We start from the raw sequence: 22,016 nt of genomic DNA, 5'->3' as shown, positions 1-22,016 counted from the left end.
ATGAAAAGTTTTAATTTGTTTCTCTTAACGAATGGCTCGGATTCTATTGTGTTGCAATTTCACAGAGATATATCCAGGTTTTTAAAATAATTGTGTCACACCACCAAGTGATAAACTTACCTCTGTTGGTACATGAGAGGATAAGATATAATATTAATATTATTGCGTTTTATATAATATCGTTCTCTCCAATATTAGGTAGAATTATTGTATATTTTATATTATCTATCGCTGATGATAGTTCAAATAATAGGACTGAAACGTCAAATTTTTTGTATCAAAGATATATTTGTACATAATTTACGCATTGAAAACATCGTTTGACTCTATTAAGCCATTAATATTACACTTAATTAATGATTGTGATTTTGTTTTAATCATAAACAAGTCTTTAATTCAATTAAATTTTGATTATTATTATTAATTTTTGTATAATTATTTTGCAATATTTAGTAATTGCTTTTATAGCATTCTATGATATTTATTTTTATCCCGCAATATTTTTGTATATTGTTAGAAAAAACATAGAACTAAGTTTAAAAACAAGGAAGAACATTGATGTTTGAATTTGAGTAAAATCTGCATAAACAAAAAAACATGATAATTCTTTTGTAAAATATTTATGGTAGCAGTCTCAACCGGATGAACCCATAGACAAAACTAACAGTGTGATATACGAAAATACAGACTCTATTTTCGTGCTCTATATCTTTCTCACCTCGCACACGATCCTGTCAGGTCGCGCTCTTCATTTTGACTATGGCTTGACAGTTCGTCATCCTCTACATCATCTCGCAAGAACAAGAAGCTTGCTAGCAATGTCGACATTTTCGTCCGGAAAAAGTCGTCGTTACAAAGCAGTAACGCTTGTCACTAAGTTAAATTAGCAAGGAGTGGTGTGACATGATATTGTTATTTTACTTACAAATACTAGTAACAATATTTGATTATTGTGTATGTGTGTGTCAACAAGATATCTAACACTATGAAATTTCTATTCACAAAAATACTGTCTAATCTAAAGATTTATTTGTGTCTATTAATATACTTAAGTATAAGATATACAGATAACCTTTTTGTAATAATTTGAAGTATTATAAAAATATATATATTACAAACTCTCTAAAAAAAATATTTTATCTTTTGTATATATTTTTATTTAGTAAACAGTTTAATTTATTATATCAGGTAGTTATTTGCCATCCAAATATTGCTCCGCATTCATCGCCGGATTGAATTAAACTCCTGAAACGATTGAACAGATACAGGGCGTGGAGTGGAGTTTGATCGACAGTTTCGTCCAACCAATCGCAAGACCGAAATGCTGATGAGGCCCACGTCAATCATGCGATACTTTCATCTCGCCACCATCGCCCTCACCCTATGGAAACTCCACGTGCAGGATTTGCTAGGTTCAAAGCTTACTACATCTTCAGTCTACACCTTTCTCCCTCATCCCTGAGTGTCTTTTCTCTTTTCCATTCTTCCTCTCCCTTTCTGACCGTCTCTATCACGTGCCCTCTCCGACCTTTTCCAGTCACTATACCTTCCTCTTTTTACCTTTCGTTTTCTCCACGTCTCTTTCCGTCTATCTCGTTCGATTATTCTCTTTCTCTTTCTTCTTTAACCCCTGACGACTCATCCTACTGTCGAACCACCCCTCAGCCACCCTACATCCGCTCGCACGCTATGGGGTAGTTTAGCATCTCGGCCCTACGAAACGAACCACCCTCTCCCCCGCTGCCCCCTTTGCTCCAAACTGCGTCACGCCGTATCGGTTTTTTTTTCTTCTCTCATGATACGGCGACGCGTAAAAAAGTGTAACACCCCCGATTCTTGATAAAAAAAAAAGTATCTTGACATCCAGGTGGTCAGTGACCGACAGAATAAAATATTAGCGTAAACTATTTTTTTCGCATTATTGATGTCCGCCAAAGTGGACAAGTTTCTTATGCTCCTAAATGATAGACAGAAAATAACGTATTGGGAAAAGTTTATCTAAACGTTCAAAATATACGTTGTTCGTAGAGAATTTGCCAAGACACGTCTTGTTAAACAACGCAAGCTCGGCGAGCCATCAAGTTTGATTGAAATATTACTCCTCGGGGCATGCAGCGAATTCTGTAATTACGATAGGCGGCTATTAATAATTGTTTACAGTTGGGTGGAAATTACTCTTACGCCACATGCCCCAACAAAGTACCGTGAGATACTTGGTCGCTACTTTCTAGACCAAATCTGCTCGAATAAACCACGATATGCTTCCTTACACTCCTCCCTCTCATGTTTTCACGTCCTCTCGATCCTGTGTGGCATTCCACTTGTTATCGCGGAACAAGTTTCTTATCCGATAACAATTAGGAGGTGTTTCACATCGACACGGAATAGTGCTGGTGGGAAACTTGCCCAAAAGTTTCTAAGGAGCCCAGTAACTCGCCGGAACAACACCAGAATGGTCCTTTTCGCCACGCGGGAATCTTCGCTTATGCATTGTTAAGGATGTCGTGTCGTCATCCCTTCCTCCTCTCCCTCCCTATCTCTCTCTTCCTCTCTATAGTCTAGGTTGCTTAAATGATCATTAATTAGGATACCATTTACTTCCTATAACAGACAAAAAGAGAGCATCGCTGCGATAAAGACAAAGCGAGTATCGAAGCGCGAAAACTTTATCGTGCTGCAAGAAGTAAAACCGAAAATTAAAATGAATGATCTTCATAACGAGTTTTTTGATCAAATCTTTATGATATTTGTAAAATATCTAAAAATAAAATATCTACATGATATCTTACCCTTAATGCAAGAATTGAAATTATCACACATAACTGAATTGATCTTATATTAAAGAAAATCCACGTTATGACATTTTAAATTTATTATTATTTGTAAAAATTGAAGAGAGAATTTTTGTCTTACAGAAAACGGTCTACCAAGAAGATTACGAACAGCTTACACCAACACGCAACTTCTCGAGCTAGAAAAAGAGTTTCATTTCAACAAATATCTTTGTCGGCCACGAAGGATAGAAATCGCAGCTTCATTGGATCTTACAGAAAGACAGGTAATAACTCTTTAATTAATACTAAAAAATCATTACATCATTTACATTTTTAATACATCACAATTAATTATTTTAAAATATTTCTATGTTGCTTTATTAGAAGCGCTACAAAAAATATTTTTCTTCCTTTTACACATGTTGTCGATGCATCGACATATATATGCATCATCCATATTTAATAATTAAAACGAAAATAACTATATAAATATTGTTATCTTCCTCTCAGGTGAAAGTTTGGTTTCAAAATCGACGAATGAAACACAAGCGGCAGACACTTAGCAAGGAAGACGGAGACGAGAAGGATGGTTCCACTTCGGATGGCATGGAAAAGCCTAAGAGTGACAAAATGTTATCAGCTGATAACGATGAAAAGAAGAGTTGTCATAACTGTGATATTTCGGGTGTGGGCGATGTCGGAAGCACTCTTACTGGCGACGTTACCGATTTAGGTTCGTCCGGTCGAAGAAACAGTAACAACAATAACACACCTGGTGCGACTAACAACAATAATAATAACAACAACAACAGTAATCCAGGCTTTAATACGAATAGCAATGGTGCCAGTAGCGTCGGCAGTACTAACAGTGTGTCCAGCTCATTCGAGAAGATGATAGTGGACGACGATTCGAGATCGCAAGATGGAAGTGAAGTGACGTCGCCGAGCGTGACGAAAAAATTGTCGGGTGAAGTGAGAGTGAAGGTTGAGAGCGGTCACAAAAGTCCGAACACAGCGAAGCAGCAACAGATCTCAGTGAGCAAGAAATCACCATCGGCCAGCACGAAGGACATGTGTTCGGTGAACAGCAACGGTGTGCTATTAGCTATGCCGGACTCGACGGTCAGCACGCCGGTACTACCGGGTCAGAATTCCACGAGGAGCCTGACACCATCCTCGACACCCGGTACACCCGTTTCCGTCCAGCTTCAGCAAGGCAGCCCCCTCGGTATGCAGCAAGCGGCGGCTCACACAGCTTACATGCAGAGACCGCGTAGCTCACCGTCCTCCACGACATCCTTGCCAGGCCCGATGTTGCACGCCCCTACAAATCCGGGAACGATGTCGCCGCACGGTGGCCGAAACATCTCGAACAGCCAGCAAGCACACTTCCAACAGCAAGGCGTGTATCAGCCCACGCCGACAATTGATTACCGAAACGGCGTACCGACCAACAGGCAGAGTATACCTACGGCGTCGCAACAGAGCCAGTCGCAAAATAGTTACTGCACCAGAGATTCGTATCAACAATCAAGAATCTCTTATCCAAGCGAGGTGAATTCTCTGTACGTGAGACAAAACCAGGCGGTGGGCTCGAGAGTAGCACATCACGTAAGAGCAACGGGCACGGCGGCCTCGAGATCGATGTACGGCGCCAACATGCAGTTTCATCAGCAACAGTTGCAATACGGTAGCACCGGAGAGTATAACGGATATCCTCAAGCTGGACCACCTTATCACGCTTATCACAGAGGTATGCAGGGTACCAGCGCGTACAATTCCGGTCAGGGGTACTCGGCGACGCAGAACGAGCAGAGCACCGACGGCTATATGACGCCTGGAAATTACGGTTATTCGTCCGGCAGCAATTATCATGGGACCGGCGAGAATCTAGCGACGCACGGACACGCCGCTGTATCCGCGCAAACCGGACAGCATTATTTCAACGATATCCAACAACAGCAACAGCATCCACAGCAACATACCGCCGAGGGCTACGTCACTCACCAGCCGCCGATGCATCCAAGTTCCGGCGACTACCGACCCGGGAACAAGTGCCATCCGGGAGCGTATTACGAGCAGACCGCCGCCGGTCAGCTGCACGTTCATCAGGGCGGCGAGGCTTCCAGCATCCCGAACAGTTACGTATCGTCGCCCGATCCGTTTCCGGCGCCTGGCATGACGACAACCGCGACGGCGATCGCAGCTGCTACCGCAGCAGTTATTACGCCACCCGGAACCGCCGGCCAGGCTGACGGTAGTAACAACGAGTCCTATGGCAATTATGGGAATTTCTACGGCGAGCCGGTACACACCGCCGCGGCGCCGCCACCATCCGCCGACAACAGCAATAGCTCGTCCGATTTCAACTTCCTCAGCAACCTAGCGAACGACTTCGCGCCCGAGTATTACCAGCTCAGCTGAGTCCACGAGACCGAGAATCCTTGCCAGCTGGACTGGGGCGATGAGCAATGTCTACTCAACGCTTTGTATTGAAGCTAACACATCTACGTGATTTGTATATATATACTTCAACATTCGTAATTTAACTGTGCGTGTAAATGAAAATGGTGTAAAAATAAAACGGGGACTAAAAGTACTATTAACGGTGCGTGTGTCTATATAAATTATAAATAAATCTCCCCCCCCCCCCCCCACCCCCAATGACCTAAGTTGTCGAATATCCCACTAGTTCGAAGTGACTCTTCCCGCGAGTTGTGTCGAAATTATTTTCAAGACTGGCTGCATCCGATCAAGACGCTTGGACTGATTTATAGAATGGTTGTACATAATAAAATCTGCAATATTTAAATTGACTTTAATAACTGCAAGCATATCTGAAGTAAATCCGGATTACCAGAGAAATTGTCGACTGTTTTAGAATGCAAGCATAGCCGATCGGTCGATACTGCATCTGTGAGTGTAATATCAATTTTAATATTGCTTACCATGTGGACGAGATGTAATTTTACTAATTTATATTACAAACATATTAAGAAAGTTATTTACAACAGTAACAACGAGTGCAATGGTTGTGTTAATTTTAAATTGGAACGATGTTAACAGAGAGTTCCGCTATTCCGCTATTCACACAATTTTTTAAACTGTATTACAAAGTGACACATTTATATATCACGACCCTTTGCGAAACACGCTTAATCGCAGAAGATGAAAAGTGATTTGTGAGTGATATTAGACTGATATACACGAGCTGTGGTTTACAAATGTGCATGAAGAACGTTGTAAATATATCAAAGATTTACCGTTACGGAAATTCGATGGGATTTCAATTCAACGTCGGTCCGATTCTCGTGAACGGAAACACGAGGTGTAAGTGCAATCTTCTAGGCGCAAACGGTCTCTGTATTAGTACATCCTTAGAGTGTTCGAAAACTACATACATATTATATTATATAGATTACCGAAACCACACATATGTTCCTTTTGTTTTCGATAACTTAAGTCACCGGCACAGAGTATACGTATCTTTATTGACACGTTTAACCTTATTTGATAATCCCGAAGGATCTGACAAAGTTTTCAAATTACACATATTCCACAAATATTTAATTTTCACGCGATAGCCAACAAAATAATAGATATTATATTTGATTTAAAACGATAAAACGAGACCTGAGACTGTAGGTGCATGTGAGCAATAATTAACAATGAAACTGTACATATATATCATACGAAGAATAGATTAATGGAACACAAATGAATAAGAAAATCGCATTTATATACAGTCATGATTATTATATCGAATATACAACTTCTGAAAAGTGAAATAGGTACAATCCGTTAGTTTTAATTAAACACAGGAAATAGATGTCTCTTTCTCTGTCTTTCTCTCTGTCTCTCTCTCTCTCTCTCTCTTTCTCTCTCATAAAAAGAAATTAATGTCCTCCAATTGAATATGGAGAATAGTTAAAAATCAGTTATTTGGCCACTATTACGGAAAGAGACAAATGCACGTGTATAAACATGTTACGCTATTCGTTTTGTGAAAAAATGAAACAAGTTTTAAAATTAATTCGAACTGACGTGTTATTATTCTGTGTCGCGGACAATGTTATTTAAATAACGAACGAATATTGTTGAGCAATATTTTGAATAGTAATCCACACTTTCTAAGTTTAAGGAAAATGTATTTATTGCAATGTCCACTATATAAATATTGATTGCATTATCATTTTTTCACAAATCGCATTCTTTTTTTTTCAAAGCTCTACTAGCGCTACTTTAAGTGAACCAAATAAATTATTGTCTCACGGTAGGTAAAATATAAAAGTAAACGTAGATAGGGACATATAATTTTAATTTTCACCTCGCGACAACATATTTAATACGCAGCTCTTTTTGTATAAAACATTAGATGCCGTCATTGTTTATATAAAGACTTTCATGTACATATGCGCGTACGATAACCGTATATATTGTTTACTCATTCTGACTACATAATTGTGTTGCAAGTGAGCCCTCAACACGGTAAACGAAGTTATCACACATGTACATTCACTCACCGATACATTTGACAAATACAGATCATAGTGAAAAGTAACGAGAGTGTTTTTATTTTCTCTAATAAGCATATTTTTCTTGCTATTTTAATCGTTTGATTAAAAGTGCTAACGTAAACCATACGAAAACATCGTATAAGTCAACGAATGATATACGAAAAATCATAACTTTAATGAATGGAATGACCATGAACGGGGGCGGAACGCGTAAATTTTGATCGTAGATGGCGCGATTTGCCCATGCCGACGATGAAAGTGACGATGATAGATGACCCAAAATATCGGAGCAATCGAACTGAAATATTATTCTTAGCAGCATCCTTACACCGTGTCAACTTTATATCCTATTCAGAGATTAACGCGTCATTTGTTATACAAGAGAAATTTCTTCACGCATAAATTGATTTATCATAGCCGTATATAGAAACTAAAGAAAAGAAAAAAAAAGTAAACATTAATTTACTGCGAGTAATCCCGTGATAAAGCTTATCATATTATCAGAAAAAGTGTTATTATTGTCAAAGTAACGAAACGTAATAGCGTTGCAATAATTACGATAGAACAGCAAGAATCGTGAATCGCGACGTTTTGTACAAAATCACAACTTTGACGAAAGAAACTCAAATCGAGAGCCTCGCGCGTTGGGTAGGACGGACGGCTGTGTCAGTGAAGAGACTGACAATGATGGATGACTACGCGTGATGCGTGTGAGTCAAGCCCATACGACGCCATAGCTCCGAGCTCATATGTGACCTCCGGTTCGAGCAAGCCGAACTGTTGCTATCGTTGCATCTGTGCAGAACACCCTCCCGAAACACGATCCCCGATCAACGATCCTCCCCACATCGGCTAATTTCTCCAAGCTATTAACTTTTTCTCCATAAGGCCAACGAGAGGCCTTATGGAGAAAAAAAAAAAGAAAAAAAACAAGAGAGAGTTGAAAGACTAGAAAATTGCATTTTACAACCTATGCACTGGTTTAGCTGTTTGTGCGCCGCTTCCGATTTTCGAATACACGCGGGTATTTCGCAATGCACGATAGTACGTGACGTAACAATTTCGTAAACATCGGACGGTTCGTCGTTGCCGCGTTTAAAACACACATCTCAATAAAATTTACATTCAAACATTTTACGATATATCTTTATCATCGATTGTGCGGTGATATCATGGTCATATCCAGGGTGGATTTCGAAGCTGCAGGGTCAAGGGTTAGCAGACCCGAGTCGTGCGATGCTTGCCCTTTCAGCCCAACCGTCGCGACCATAAATCTTACGATCGTCAAGGGACGACTCATTCACGCCACTTTGCTTTCCATCCGATATCCGCTGAGCAGAAAACGCATGGATTTCTACGACTTTCACCTTGATCATTCAAAGTATACACGACACTGTTCGAACTATGTAAGACGCAATTTTCATTACAACAACGCTCAGTATGATTCATAATTTTCGCAATGCCGTTTTATGGATGTTAAATTTAGTCGCGAATATTCTCTCTCCTCGATTAAAAGTGATTAATTATAATGTGTTGTGCACGCGTAAAGATTTCCAGAATTATTGCGATTGTTTCATTTTGATCAATTCGTGCTGTATTCTTGAGACAAAGAACGTAAATCGAAAGAAATCTTAAAGTGGAAAGCAGCAAGATACGAGTAGCCGACGCAACGATTCTTATTTTCTTTTTCTTCCGGGGTGCACGAGAGAGAAATGTCGTTAACGCTTAAATGTTAATAAATGTAGATAGGGAATAGGGGGTCCTGTATATCAGACAGGTAGATGCTCACCTGAGCGCCCGGTGACTAAGTGAAGAAGGTAAGAAAGTGCTGCAACGCTGGCGGCTGCTTTTGAGGCTTGGTTTGTCATGGTTCGTATGATAGATGGAGGAAGCGGGAGCTTCAACTCTCCAGGGTGTGTGTGTGCTATATATATGTGTGTATGTATGTATGGTGTTGAGTTTTAACCACGGAGACACCTTGCGATCATCCCGTCCGTTAACTCGTTCGCCTACCGCAAATAGAATCTTACACGCCTCGCATGTTGCCTCCAATGAAGAAACTGTGAAATTTATTTTCGACTGATTCCTTTGCTTCCTAATGTCTTCCTCGCGAATGTATATCAAAAGCTAATAATTCGCTTCTACCTTAGCTTTCCACGCTTAAACGTAAGCCGCAATTTCGATCCATCAGAAAAGACGAAATATAAATTTTCCATGGGAGTGAAAGCCTTCTCATTCGTGGCGTTACTCATTAGTTAGTAATAATTTCACGATGACTTACGATACAACGTGAAGGTCACAATGTGCGAAGGTCTTTTATTGCATTACAGTTGAAGATATGCACCGTATCTTGAAGAATAATGAAACCTGCAGCGAGGAAATTAATAAACGTAAGTAGTAAACGTTAGTAAAAGTTGCTGAGTAAGTCAAATATAACTTCTTATACATTAGCGCGACCTTATAACTGTTCTCATTATGTTTTCCATTATTGCACTACCGAGCAGCTTTAATATCGAGTTTAATAATACATGTAAAACTCACTTAATATTGATTAAATATTTTCAATTTCATGATTCTTATGTCAATAAGCTTACATACGCTTCTTAAATATTAAATAATAGCTACGCTTAAAAATATGTAATTTGATATTTCAACTGTTTCAATTAATATGAAAGTTATTCCATAAATTTATTGCAGGGAAAATATTTAGAGTAAAAATGGTTTAGTTAAACTAGAAAATGGCAAGAGAAGCAATCGATATCGACATTTTGATGTTTTGAAAAAGACATTACGAACATATGCGATAATTGTTGTGACGAATTGACTAACGTCACGCCACAGAAATCAAATTATAATAATTACATCAGACCTGAACATGACATATTTCAATTAACTTTATTAATTGCGCTACGTGTATGACGTAATGTCAAATTCAGATTTCACAATATATCTGAATTTTTACTTTTTAGTAAAATCATTTTTACGCAAATATAACTTCCTTGATTGGAACAACAACATTCTAACGTTTAATAATGAAAATAATTTTTAGTTAAAAATTAGATTAATCGCAATCGATGAACATACAATCTTCCCGACCAACAGACTTATGTCGGGATGAGACGACAAATCAGTCGCGAGCAAATGCCGCGTACGCGTGTAACGGAGCAGAACAGCCCTATAAAATGACTAATGATGTAAGGTGGGTGTAAAGTGAAGCGGCTATTGATTCGTAGACGCATAAATGACACGTCTATCGGCTACCGAGGCCACCAGTCATGCTGAGGTTTCAACTCTTAGCATGGTGAACCCCCAAATCTCCTCACTCAACGACCCGGTAGCTATAGAGACGATGATAAACGGTCCATAGTAGCTGTGGAAGCTGCGGTTTACAATTATCTAGTAATATCTTCTTGCTTCCAAACCGCATAAGAAGAGAGAGAGGATGGTATTAGCAATCCGTTAATTTTTAATCAGCTGCGGTATTATTGCAATAAGAGATCTAACTATGAAATACCTATCACATGTGTCACGACTATTATAGATATTAAAAGACAGGTTAATCGAACAAATTATTAGAATAATGATGTCTATGAATTATTAATAAGCAAATGTGAATAGCGAATTGCATCGACTGTCATGATCATTAGTTCTTTCAATACATATACATATATACGAGATAATTAAATAAAATTTAATTCCACGAAAGACTGAAAGAGTGAAAGAAAAAAAGAAATGAATGACGCGTAATGATAGAAAAGGTGTTTACTTCTGGTTTGACGTGGAATCCAATCAACGTCTCCATTGCGACTTGACCTTACGAGAATTGGGTCGAGGATCCACTTGGAAGATTAATGTTTAGTCTGATTAGTCTCAGGATCTGCCCGAGACGGCACCTTCAACCATCAGCCGATTCGTGATCTTTGTTCATCGCTTGCGAAGCAATTACAAAATCAAAATTCCTATTTCTCTTCTTATATTTTATCCTATGCAAATTGACTATTATAGATATTAATTATTAATAAGAATATTATTGAACCAATCGTAATATGCAATCATTTTATGAATAAATATCATAATAACAAAAAATTAAAGTTCAAAAGTAATATAAAGTAGGATACAAAAAAATATATATCAAGATAATTTGTCAAATAATATATTTTTATTATAAGCAGAATATATACAATATGTATAGGTATATGCGCGCACACTTACGATATTAGATTTTAATTAAAATTGCAATAACAATAAAATATAATTATTAAAATCAATATTATATTATTTATATTAATTTATAATATTTATATAGTACGTAAGATTATATAAAAATTGTTCAAAAAAATGCAAACAACGTATAACTCTATCGGAATAAAATTGCTTGTTACATGTTGCTTCCGCCGTTTATCAGTTACAATGCGTAGGGTTTGTTTATGTATGTTAACATGGCGTCGGCTTGTCTCCCTACCGCCCATAGGTTTGATTTATAGGCGGAGCATCTGACAGTAGACACCACCCCTAGACAGAAACAACAGCTGTTTTGTGCGGTGTGCCAAGAAACTCAACTAGGTTTATGACATCTATGTGATATAAAACAAACAAATTTTTCTTCCTATAATATCGCATGTTGGATAATTTATCGTGAATTAAAAATCGATTTTCTGCATTACTATTTGTAGATATGTATTTATCGTCTGCAAATAACTCGATTTTATATTCTGACTGAAAGTAAAGAAGAAATTTACTTTATCATATTTGGATAAGACAAAATATTATAGATGTTAATATTTTTTTTATATAACGCATATCTATTAACTTTTCTTTTGTAAAAACAATGACATTAATAATAAATATAAAAAATGTATTATAATATTAATAAGTGTTTTATATATGTCTCCAATTTTCATTGCAAAATATTGCAGTTTACTATATATACATTCTATAATAATTTAACTTTATCTTAAGACATTTATCATATATTGATAAAATAATTATTATTCAATTTACTATTGTAGATAACTCAACGTTTTATGTTTACGTTGTTTTCTATAATAAGTAAATTACGTTTCATATTTAATGGCAACTAATAAAATATAATATAATCATCATTATATATCATTCTAAAAAACTTTATCTGTGATATAAGAATTACATTTTGAACACAAGTAAACAAAAATTTTTAATTAAATTAGGGTTGTTTTATTTAGTATATAATTTATATCATTGCTTCTCAAACTTATAAGAAGACTAAATTATGTACGTAGATCGCACTTATTAAAATGATAAACGTCCGCAGCCTATCTAACATTAGTAAATATAAAAAAGCGTAAGGGAGAGGAGTGTATATTAATTATTTATTTATCACTTTATATCTTTTACTTTTTAATGTGTTTATTTAATATTATTTTATTGAAGTATACGTGAAGAATACGTTTTTCTATTTTTATTGATGATATTGACATCAACGTAAATGTCGCGCAGGGATTTTGTAGAAGTTCTTAAAAAGATTTAGAGAATTTGTTGTATGAAAACTATACGTATAATTGTGGAGAACTCAAAATAAACAATAGTACAAAGGAAGTATGATTACAACGACGACGACACTGTCTCCATTTCAATACACTCACAATCAGTATAGTAAGAAAGTCTGTTCGTTACCATAGAATATGAACCATAGAATATAAAGCAAAATAAGAAAATACTGGGAACAATCAAACATTAAATGAAATATCTAACATAGAAATGCTACACAATATAAGAGGCGCTATATTCAACAGTAAATCATGTTGAAGTGCAAAGAGTTTTTGATAATTGTAGTTTATTTCAAAATTTGATTTTGCGATTCCTGCCTTTGTTAAAAATTTAATATTTATAAAGTCATGAAAGAGCTTGCGCATGCAAGCCTGTAAGCTATGCAAAAGTAATGAATGTAATAATAAGTTATCATAATTTTAAAGTTTTTCGCTATCCACCAAAAATTGGTCTACGACCTATACTTAAATATTCTTAATTTATATTATTTTATTTAATAACTCGTTTATGTTTTCCTTTGTTTAAAAGTTTTATACTAGTAATAACAAATATTTTAATAATTTAAATATTTGTTGTCTTCTGATTCGTTTAAATAACTATATTTCTGCAAATATATGAATCTCTATAGCTTGTAAAAGTTATAATAACTTATGAAAGCATAATTACCTATATCATTTTGCGTATTATGGATTGTGAATAATAAAGCAGTATTATTACAAAATATACGTATATTTGAGAACTATTTTATGAAATACATACATTAATTATTATTTTTAATTTATATGTATATACATATATAAATTTTTACATTTAATTTATACATATTATCAGTTGTTTCGTTATTTCGATAAAATTATCTAGATAATCATCTAGATGAAGAAATGACTTTATCTTATCTTCATCTAGATTATTAAGAATATAGATTATCTTTATCTTATCTTAGATAAAAGAAATATTTTTATTTTTTTAAAACTATATCTATATAAGAGATTGTACAAGAGTATTATAAGAAATTAACTCCCAGTAGTAGTAGTAATAGTGATAAGGATTGTTTTCGTTCTATAGACAAAAAAAACTGAAATTAGTGCGACATCAGTCATTTAAAGATATATTGAAGTACTTTCATATTTAGAAAATAAATCTAAAGAAATAGATATTCTTCATTTGTATCGACACGTCAAATACATTTTTTTTTTAGTTTAACACATCACTTTACCATCATCAGCGTCAGTAGAGCGTCTCTTCAATTGTAGACAACAAATATTAATTCGCACGTAGAAATCATTAATCAGATAAAATGTTCGAACAACTTTTGTTCTTAAAAAATAAAAATTTGTAAAAATATGAAATCACATTTTTGTACTTTGAATTGTTTTACTACCTAATAGTAACTTAAAAATAAAATCATCTGAAAAATTATCTAGATAAAATTTTTTTTAATTTCATCTTTTATCTAGATTAATGTAAAATTAATCATCTTTATCTTATCTGAGATACATTATTGTGTGATTTATCTTATCTATATCTAGATAATTTTTAATTATCTAAGCGCAACACTGCATATTATAATATACGTATATGGAATAAAAATAAAATGATTTCTTCCCTTTCGAAATGACGATACATACTCCAATAAAATTTGCTATTACTTAACATAGAATTTTCGATCGTTTCGAATGGGACTTCTTAATAGAAACTTCACTCGGGATTGGCAGCATCTGCGAGAAAGTGGCAGCGGATACGACCTTAGTCGAGCCACGGGAGGGGAATCAGCGATCCGGTGTTGACGCCTGAAATGCTGTCCGATCGATCTTCGTCAGACTTGATTTCGCAGCAGTACAATCAGCCAACAAATAGAACTGTACGTTGCCCTATGCGGAACCACGTTCCCCAAAAACTTCACAACTGCCGTCTGTTGTCAACAGGCCTTGCCGAATTTACGCCTAAAATTCTTCCTCTATTCAGTCGAACATTGCTTGTCTTCGAATCGCGTCGGTTTATATACAATTACAAAGAATTTATATTTGATCACAAACCACTGGAATAACCAAAAAAGCTCGCAGAATAATCTTATAGCTTCGCCGCGATTAAGATGTCTCCATTGAAGGCAGCGTGTACAGGACACACGGTATGATTGATTCTCCTGCGTGTTATCGTATTTACTGACGACGACGTCGTTTTAATTAAAACGTTACTGCCCTTAGTTTTGCCGGAAACTGGGCTAATGTGTCAAGTAGAAGTGACATTCCGCATTGTTTCGTGATTACACGTCCATTTAACGATAGCAAATTGATGCTTGAATTTTTCAATTACCATTTTTATCCGTCGTTATGAATTTATTCTGTTATAAATTAATCATCTCCATGACTTTATATCATTCCTTTTTCGTAATCATACAATCTAAAATTTAAATTTAATTCAAATATTATATTTGAATATATATTTAAAATTATCTGCGACTGCAAAATTTTATATTATGAAACTTTACTCATATACTTGATAAATTATAAAATCTTTATAAGTTACAAAATCTTTTAGCATAAAAATTTTTTAACTTATTTTTTATTTTATTTAGTTAATTTCTTTTAATTATACTTGAAAATATTGAGAAGGTTACATCTATGATGATGAAAATAATAACAATGTTATTGCGGGTATTATATCGTGTATGTTGATCAACGAATCTCTAAAAATTTAAGAATAGAATTTGATGAAAAAGAGCGCGCGAATATATCTCACCTAAAGTAACGGACATGCGAATACGCGAACTGGCAAAAGCGAATAGAGGCAATAGCAACGAGAAGAATGTCATAGCTAGTTGTTTCTGGGCAAAGAGGGAGGCTGACACTTTCATGATGGATGGTCGCCGCCTGTTAAAGCTGCAGTTGCTGTTGCCGCTACCACTGTCGGTGCGATCGCTGCAGCTATTGCTCGCTGCTGGAAATGCGGAACTGACTCCGATATCTTGAGAAATCCATCGGAATTTATTCTATTTCATCGATTGTTTCTTAACGTAGCAAGATAATAAAAAGTTTTGCTAACCATTATTACAAGATTCTACTAGATTTTAAACAGAATAAAAAAATGTCAAGTATTAATATTTGAATCCTTAGAATTCATGAAAGGTGCATTATCGATAATTAACAACTGTATTGAAAACATTCATTTATATTTCGAAATATACTATATATAAAAATTTTGTTTATATTGCTATTTTTTAGCTTTTAAAATAACCTTATTTAGCTTTTAAGACAAGCTCATATTTAAATGTTTTATAAAATTTATTGGCATAAAAAAGTGACTATCATCGTTGGAAACAAAAATGATTTTGAAAAGAAAACGAGCAGCGTCGGAAAAGTGAGACAAGAGCTCAAACAAGTGGATAAAGTACGCATCGAGTACCGCTACGCACAGAAGCGTATCCGCGCGCAAGCTTTGGATATACAGGGCATTCTGTGCTGCGCGCCGGTGGGAGCGTGCTAATGGCTACTGACATGCAGTTTTGATGGATCGAGCACCACTCTTCCTCCTTTCCCATCCCACTACGGCGGAATATGCGACTCTCGATACTTTCCCGTCTGAGAGAAACAAACTCGAGCGCGAAGAAACGCTGAATTAGAAGGTCACGACTATGGAAAAGGAAACAGCATACACAGATGTAGAAATAAATTTTCGAAAAGAGATTAATCCGAAAGAAAAAGAAATTACTGCGCGTCGCCTTTATATACTTATATAAGGTAACTTTGGTATAATTATTTGTGTGATTTATATAATCTCGTTTATATAATCTGATATAATTATATAATATTATGTTAAAAATATGGCTGATGTAGATCAAAGCAAATCTACAGTACAGATAAAGAGCACTTTTCTGTTCACTAATTGTACAAATTTCATTCACAATTCACAAAAGTGCAGAAACAAAATCTTCTTTGTTATTTAATGTATTTCACAATAAAATTTATCTCTTACTGTAAGTAAATTGTGAACATTTACAGTACTTCTCCATAAAATCAATGTACAAGACATGAACTTTTCTTAGCTTTAATTTACGTTCGGATACAGAAGGCTTACATCAGAATTATATTCAGTTATTAAAGAATTTTTACTAAATAATATTGTTATCATTAAAATAATCAATCTTCGCAAAAAGTTTTCTGTGACATTGACTTTATATTTATAAATATCGTTTTATGTCTGTTTGTTGTGACGTTTAAATTTGACCGAAAATATGAACGTTTGAAAATCAGTCATGTCTTGAACTTGTTTGAAGATGTGCGCTCGATGTATTTATTCAATAGACTTTAGGAATAAATTTTTCGTTTTGTGATTTTGGTCTAATTAATTTCAGTTATGAAGCTCCTTGATGTTTGAGGTAAGTTACTGTTTTTCTTTTTGGAATTTAATAGTAATAGAATTTAACTTATCTTATCATTCAGATCACACATCAGATCTGTCAATTTAAATGTGACTCATTTCAAACATACCATATTAAGAGGAAATTTTGTATGCTAATGACTCCAAAGAGTTGAGTTGAAACGTTCATATTATTAATAAATGGAATTCACATACCAACAACCACGGTGACTTTCATTAGCCTGATCCTGGGATCGTTTTTTGTCGGTTTTTAAACAAGAGAGTTCGTATCTGATTATACATAGAATTATAAACTTTTCTATAAAACTATGCTTTTATAACCTATATAAAATTACCAAAGAGAACCGTATTGAAAAAAGAACATAAATTATCACTTCGAAAAATATAAATATAAAAAAACATATAAAACAACTATTATAACATTGATAGATTAGGAGATAGTACGTTAGCGTTGTCTCAACAGAATCATAGCATGATCCCAACTCTTACATATATTATAGCTACAGCAGAGCAGCATCGCGGAGCAGCGGAGCACGCATTCGCGTTGTCCACGTTGACGTATCTGTCCCCAAGGATACAGTTCTGATTCTGAGGCCTAAAGGACCAGACACCTCCGTAGGCTAAACTCGAAATTCTCATTGACAATCTATTCACCTCCACTAGCTCGATGCATATAATACACAACACAACGCGAGACATCCATTCGTGCCAACTTTTAGAGATATCTTTTCACGAGAGAGTTAAACGGAACTATATGTATAATATACAGGATTAATACACGCATTAACTTCTAAATGAATTATCGCGAACAGTATAAAAACTTTCAGTATTAATTGAGTGTTGCAAGTTGCAATTACTCCTTTTATTTTACTAAGGAATCGAATAAATGTAAATATATGTAAAAATAAAAACTAAGTTCTTTACTTATCACAATATACGAATAGAAACTAGATGTGTTTATGTAAATTTCTAGACATTTTGGAAAGCTACAATTCAAAAATCAGCCTTCAATCTCGAGAAACGACGAGTCGGTTACATGTTTTGGGGGATTAAACGCGTGACTACGAATACGAATCCTCGGGGATCCGACGAGAGGTCTCACAAAGTGTAGGATCGTGTACGTACCTTCCGTCGAATCTCTCCTGGGACTTCCCTTGTACCTGGGCCATCGCGATCAGAACCCGAAGGACCACCGGATATGGTGAACTCGTGTTTGAAAATATAACATATAAGCATATGGGTTGAGACCGCGCATAATCAGAATTTTCAACGGTCTTGAGAGATTTTGCTATCGAAAAATATCGTCACTTACGTAAACGAAGAAAAATTCGGAAATGTAAACAATTATTTTGTAGCTGCGGTATCTCAAATGAGAAATCAGGTTCGAACAGAAGAGTTATGCGAAACGTGAAATCCTTTGAATTCGCCGCAATGAAGCGTGTCACGATTACATCAGAAGAGTCTGTCGATTATTACAAACTGACAGCTTCAAATCTGGATCGCTATCTTCGAAAGAAAAAGATGCGTCCTTTCCTGTGTGTCTCTGGGAAGGATTAATTAATACAGTGTTGATAATAATCTTGAAATGGGACTGAAAACAAATTATTAAATAACACAAAATGGTTGAGCAACTGTCTTCTCGATTCGCGTTGCCTTTATTGTTCTTAATACTTTTCTCAGTATTACTTACCTCGAATGTTACTTTTGTTTGTACTAGCTGTCACACAATTATTACATTAAAATAATACAAATACTAATAAGGAAAAGTAAACACATACTAATCATGCAGATAATCGTATCTACGTAGACTGTACGCTATCTCTGTCGTCTAAAGCCTTATCGAGCAATGCACTTATTGCTTATAAAAAATGAATCAATATTACTCCTGACATTGAAGACAAAAATAAAATTCACTTTTTCTTATCAAATATCATGAAATGCATACCGATTGACCATTTTTTATCGAAAACAGTCGAAAAGACAGAAAAGTCGGGTATTATATAGAGATTAACAGATCCGCATAGTTACAAATATACATAAATTTTGAATCTTTTTCATAACAATATAATATAATGTTTATGCATATATAATACTTTCAACAGTTATTATAGGTATGTTATTGTTAATTAGCAAACAAAACACAAAACGACTATCTCGATACAACGACCAATCTAATGCAGTAAGTTAAATGACTTAAGTGCAGGTATCTGTCCTTATCTCTTGGTCCAGTTGCAGCCAAATCGAATTCTGTATCGGCCGTTCCCGGAGCTGACAGCTATCGCTAGTTAGGGAGAAAGAGATCCGAGGAAGGAGACGAAGGGACTGAATGACACGGTCACCGAAAATGACAGGTACACGGCCTCGGAGGAACTGTGGACGAGAACCCGATATCGCGACCGCATCTGATACAAGTCCTGAAACGGTCAGCCTCGTCATCTCTGTCGCTCTTTCTATAGTCTCCGTGTCTGCCTGCCAATATACCTACCTGTCAACACACGCTGCATTCAATTAATTCGGGGCCAACGCCGTGCCTGCGTAATGACGCGGAAATCAAGCCTATCCTGCCACCCTCTCTTTCCGTGTGCTCTCTGCGACGAATCTTCTTCCCCTTTGCCCCCCTCTTTATTATCATCTATGTATAGTTCTTATTTTCAATTATCAATACATTGATATCTAGTCCAGGAACTATTGCGACTTATACGAATAGAAATAAACCAAATGCTATTTTATTTATTTATCTATGTATAGTACTATTTCTAAAACATAAATAAATTTCTCTCATAAATAATAGATTAAGAAATAAAACATAACAGCAAACATTTTATAAATATTTTATAAACATTAAACATTTTACAGAAACAAAACAAGTTGTTCAAACAGCTTTTATAATATAATACTATATCTAGAAATTAAAAATATATAAAAAGAATGTATTTTATACTTATATAATAAAGTGCGTTGTTCTTAAAAAACATAAACTTACTATATTGTATAATTTGCAGTTTGTTGTGTTATGATTTCTTATATTATTCAATTAGCGTTTTGAAAAAAAATTTTAAAAGTAATACAAATAACAAGAATAATCAGGCTAATGAGAGCTATTCAGCGGTTATTGGTGCGATCATATATAAGATATGTTAGAGTGTGAATATTATATACCACGTAAGTAGTTCCCCCCCCATTGCGTGCCGAACATCCGTCAAACTTAAAACGCAAATCTAATTAACTACCGTAGTAATATCACAATTTTTGATGCTTATAGCATCTAACAAGATCTTAATAATATGTTGAAAGACATATTAAAATCTTAAATTAAATATTAAAGAAAGAAATAAATTTAAAACTGAGAAAAATAAGAATTTGTGAAGAATATCACGAGTTGGCGTTTCGTCCCGGCTTCCACTACTAGACTCATCAGTAAGGTAACGTAGTGGGAGCCTACCTTAGACGCCTGGGAGAGATGTTAGAAAGAAGTTCTATATAAACAAATAATCATGTAATTCAGCACTTGCGAGAATTGACAAGATTAACTATAGACCTCTATTGGCAAGTCGACGTAATGATATTCTTCACAAAGTACTTAATTTTAAATAATAATTTGAAAGTAACAAACGCATCTTTCAGCCAGCGTATATTCAACAAATAAATTAAAGAAGACTCTCAAGAATTTCAAATAACAAGAATAATCAGGCTAATGAGAGCTATTCAGAGGTTATTGGTGCGATCATATATAAGATAGAGTGTGAATATTATATACCACGTAAGTAGTTAATTTCAAAAGTATTTAATATTATTTAAACAAACACTGAAAAAAATTTCTGGTTGAAAATGAACGAATCAGAATTTTCTGGTCAAATTTATTAGAATTCTAGTTAAGATATTCCGGAATATTCTGATTGATACAATTGTATCCGGAATATCTTAACTAGAATTCTAATAAACTTGACTAGAAAATTCTGATTCATCCATTTTGACCATTTTCAACCAGAAATTTTTTTCAGTGAATATACAGTAAAATCGAGTGAGATGTAATCTTTTATTTATTCTGTATCAAAACACATAAGGAATGCGGAAAAATTCAGAGATTAAAGATTTCTCGAATGTGCGAACAATCTTATCTTGAGTAAATAATTCAAGTCCCTCGGCGTTATCAACAGCGAAGATGAAAGCACTCAACTGATCAATTGTTAGAGACACGATTATTTCTTTAATATATGTATATTTGTTATGACATATGTAATATATAGTTGAGATTTGTTACTATCATATTCTAGCTCATTGTTAGCTTAAAAAGATATAGTATATAAGATATTAGTACATAAAAAGATTTAGCATAAAAATGTACAAATATGAACAATTATTTTTTTTAGCAATACAATGTATAACATTCTAACAAAATAATAAAAAAAATAGCAATATTAAGCACTACTGTTTTATATATATAATTATATTATATGTATATATAATATAGTTTTATTATATTATAATGTAATTAATGTTATATAAATAATATTATATAACATTTATTATAATATGCCAATTATTCATTTTTATAACTTTATAAGAAATTTTTCATCAAAATAATTTATTCTACAAATTATAGATAATGTAAATATTAAGATAAAAAGATAATAAAAAAATTTATTTATTTGTACAGGTACATTTTTACATAAATATACTAAGTTGATATTTTATATGCATAACTAAAGCTTGTTTACGAACAAAACAGAAATACACGATCGTACCAGCCACCCCTTGGTTCGATGCGTCCATTCATTAGCACTTCATATCCCGTAGCGACGTGCTGGTAACGAGCCTGTCA

At 34.7% G+C, this 22,016-nt stretch overlaps 1 protein-coding gene across 1 annotated transcript; it reads left to right on the top strand.

Annotated features, from left to right (window-relative positions):
* The first annotated feature begins 1,321 nt into the window (after positions 1-1,321).
* On the top strand, positions 1,322-5,249 carry LOC108773945 (homeotic protein proboscipedia). Its single transcript, XM_018539933.1, has 3 exons — positions 1,322-1,412; positions 2,916-3,058; positions 3,285-5,249. The coding sequence occupies exons 1-3, from the start codon at positions 1,322-1,324 to the stop codon at positions 5,196-5,198; spliced, it is 2,148 nt and encodes a 715-aa protein (XP_018395435.1). The 3' UTR covers positions 5,199-5,249.
* Positions 5,250-22,016: the final 16,767 nt, after the last annotated feature.

This window comes from Cyphomyrmex costatus, unplaced genomic scaffold, assembly GCF_001594065.2.
Source record: "Cyphomyrmex costatus isolate MS0001 unplaced genomic scaffold, Ccosl1.0 scaffold229, whole genome shotgun sequence".
NCBI classification, from domain to species: domain Eukaryota; kingdom Metazoa; phylum Arthropoda; class Insecta; order Hymenoptera; family Formicidae; genus Cyphomyrmex; species Cyphomyrmex costatus.
This window is presented reverse-complemented; position numbering and strand designations above follow the sequence as displayed.

Coding starts and splice junctions, on each gene's coding strand:
- LOC108773945 (XM_018539933.1), top strand. CDS start 1,322: ATGCTGATGAGGCCCACGTCAATCATGCGATACTTTCATCTCGCCACC. Junction 1,413..2,915: donor CCACGTGCAGGATTTGCTAG/GTTCAAAGCTTA, acceptor TTTGTCTTACAG/AAAACGGTCTACCAAGAAGA. Junction 3,059..3,284: donor TGGATCTTACAGAAAGACAG/GTAATAACTCTT, acceptor TCTTCCTCTCAG/GTGAAAGTTTGGTTTCAAAA.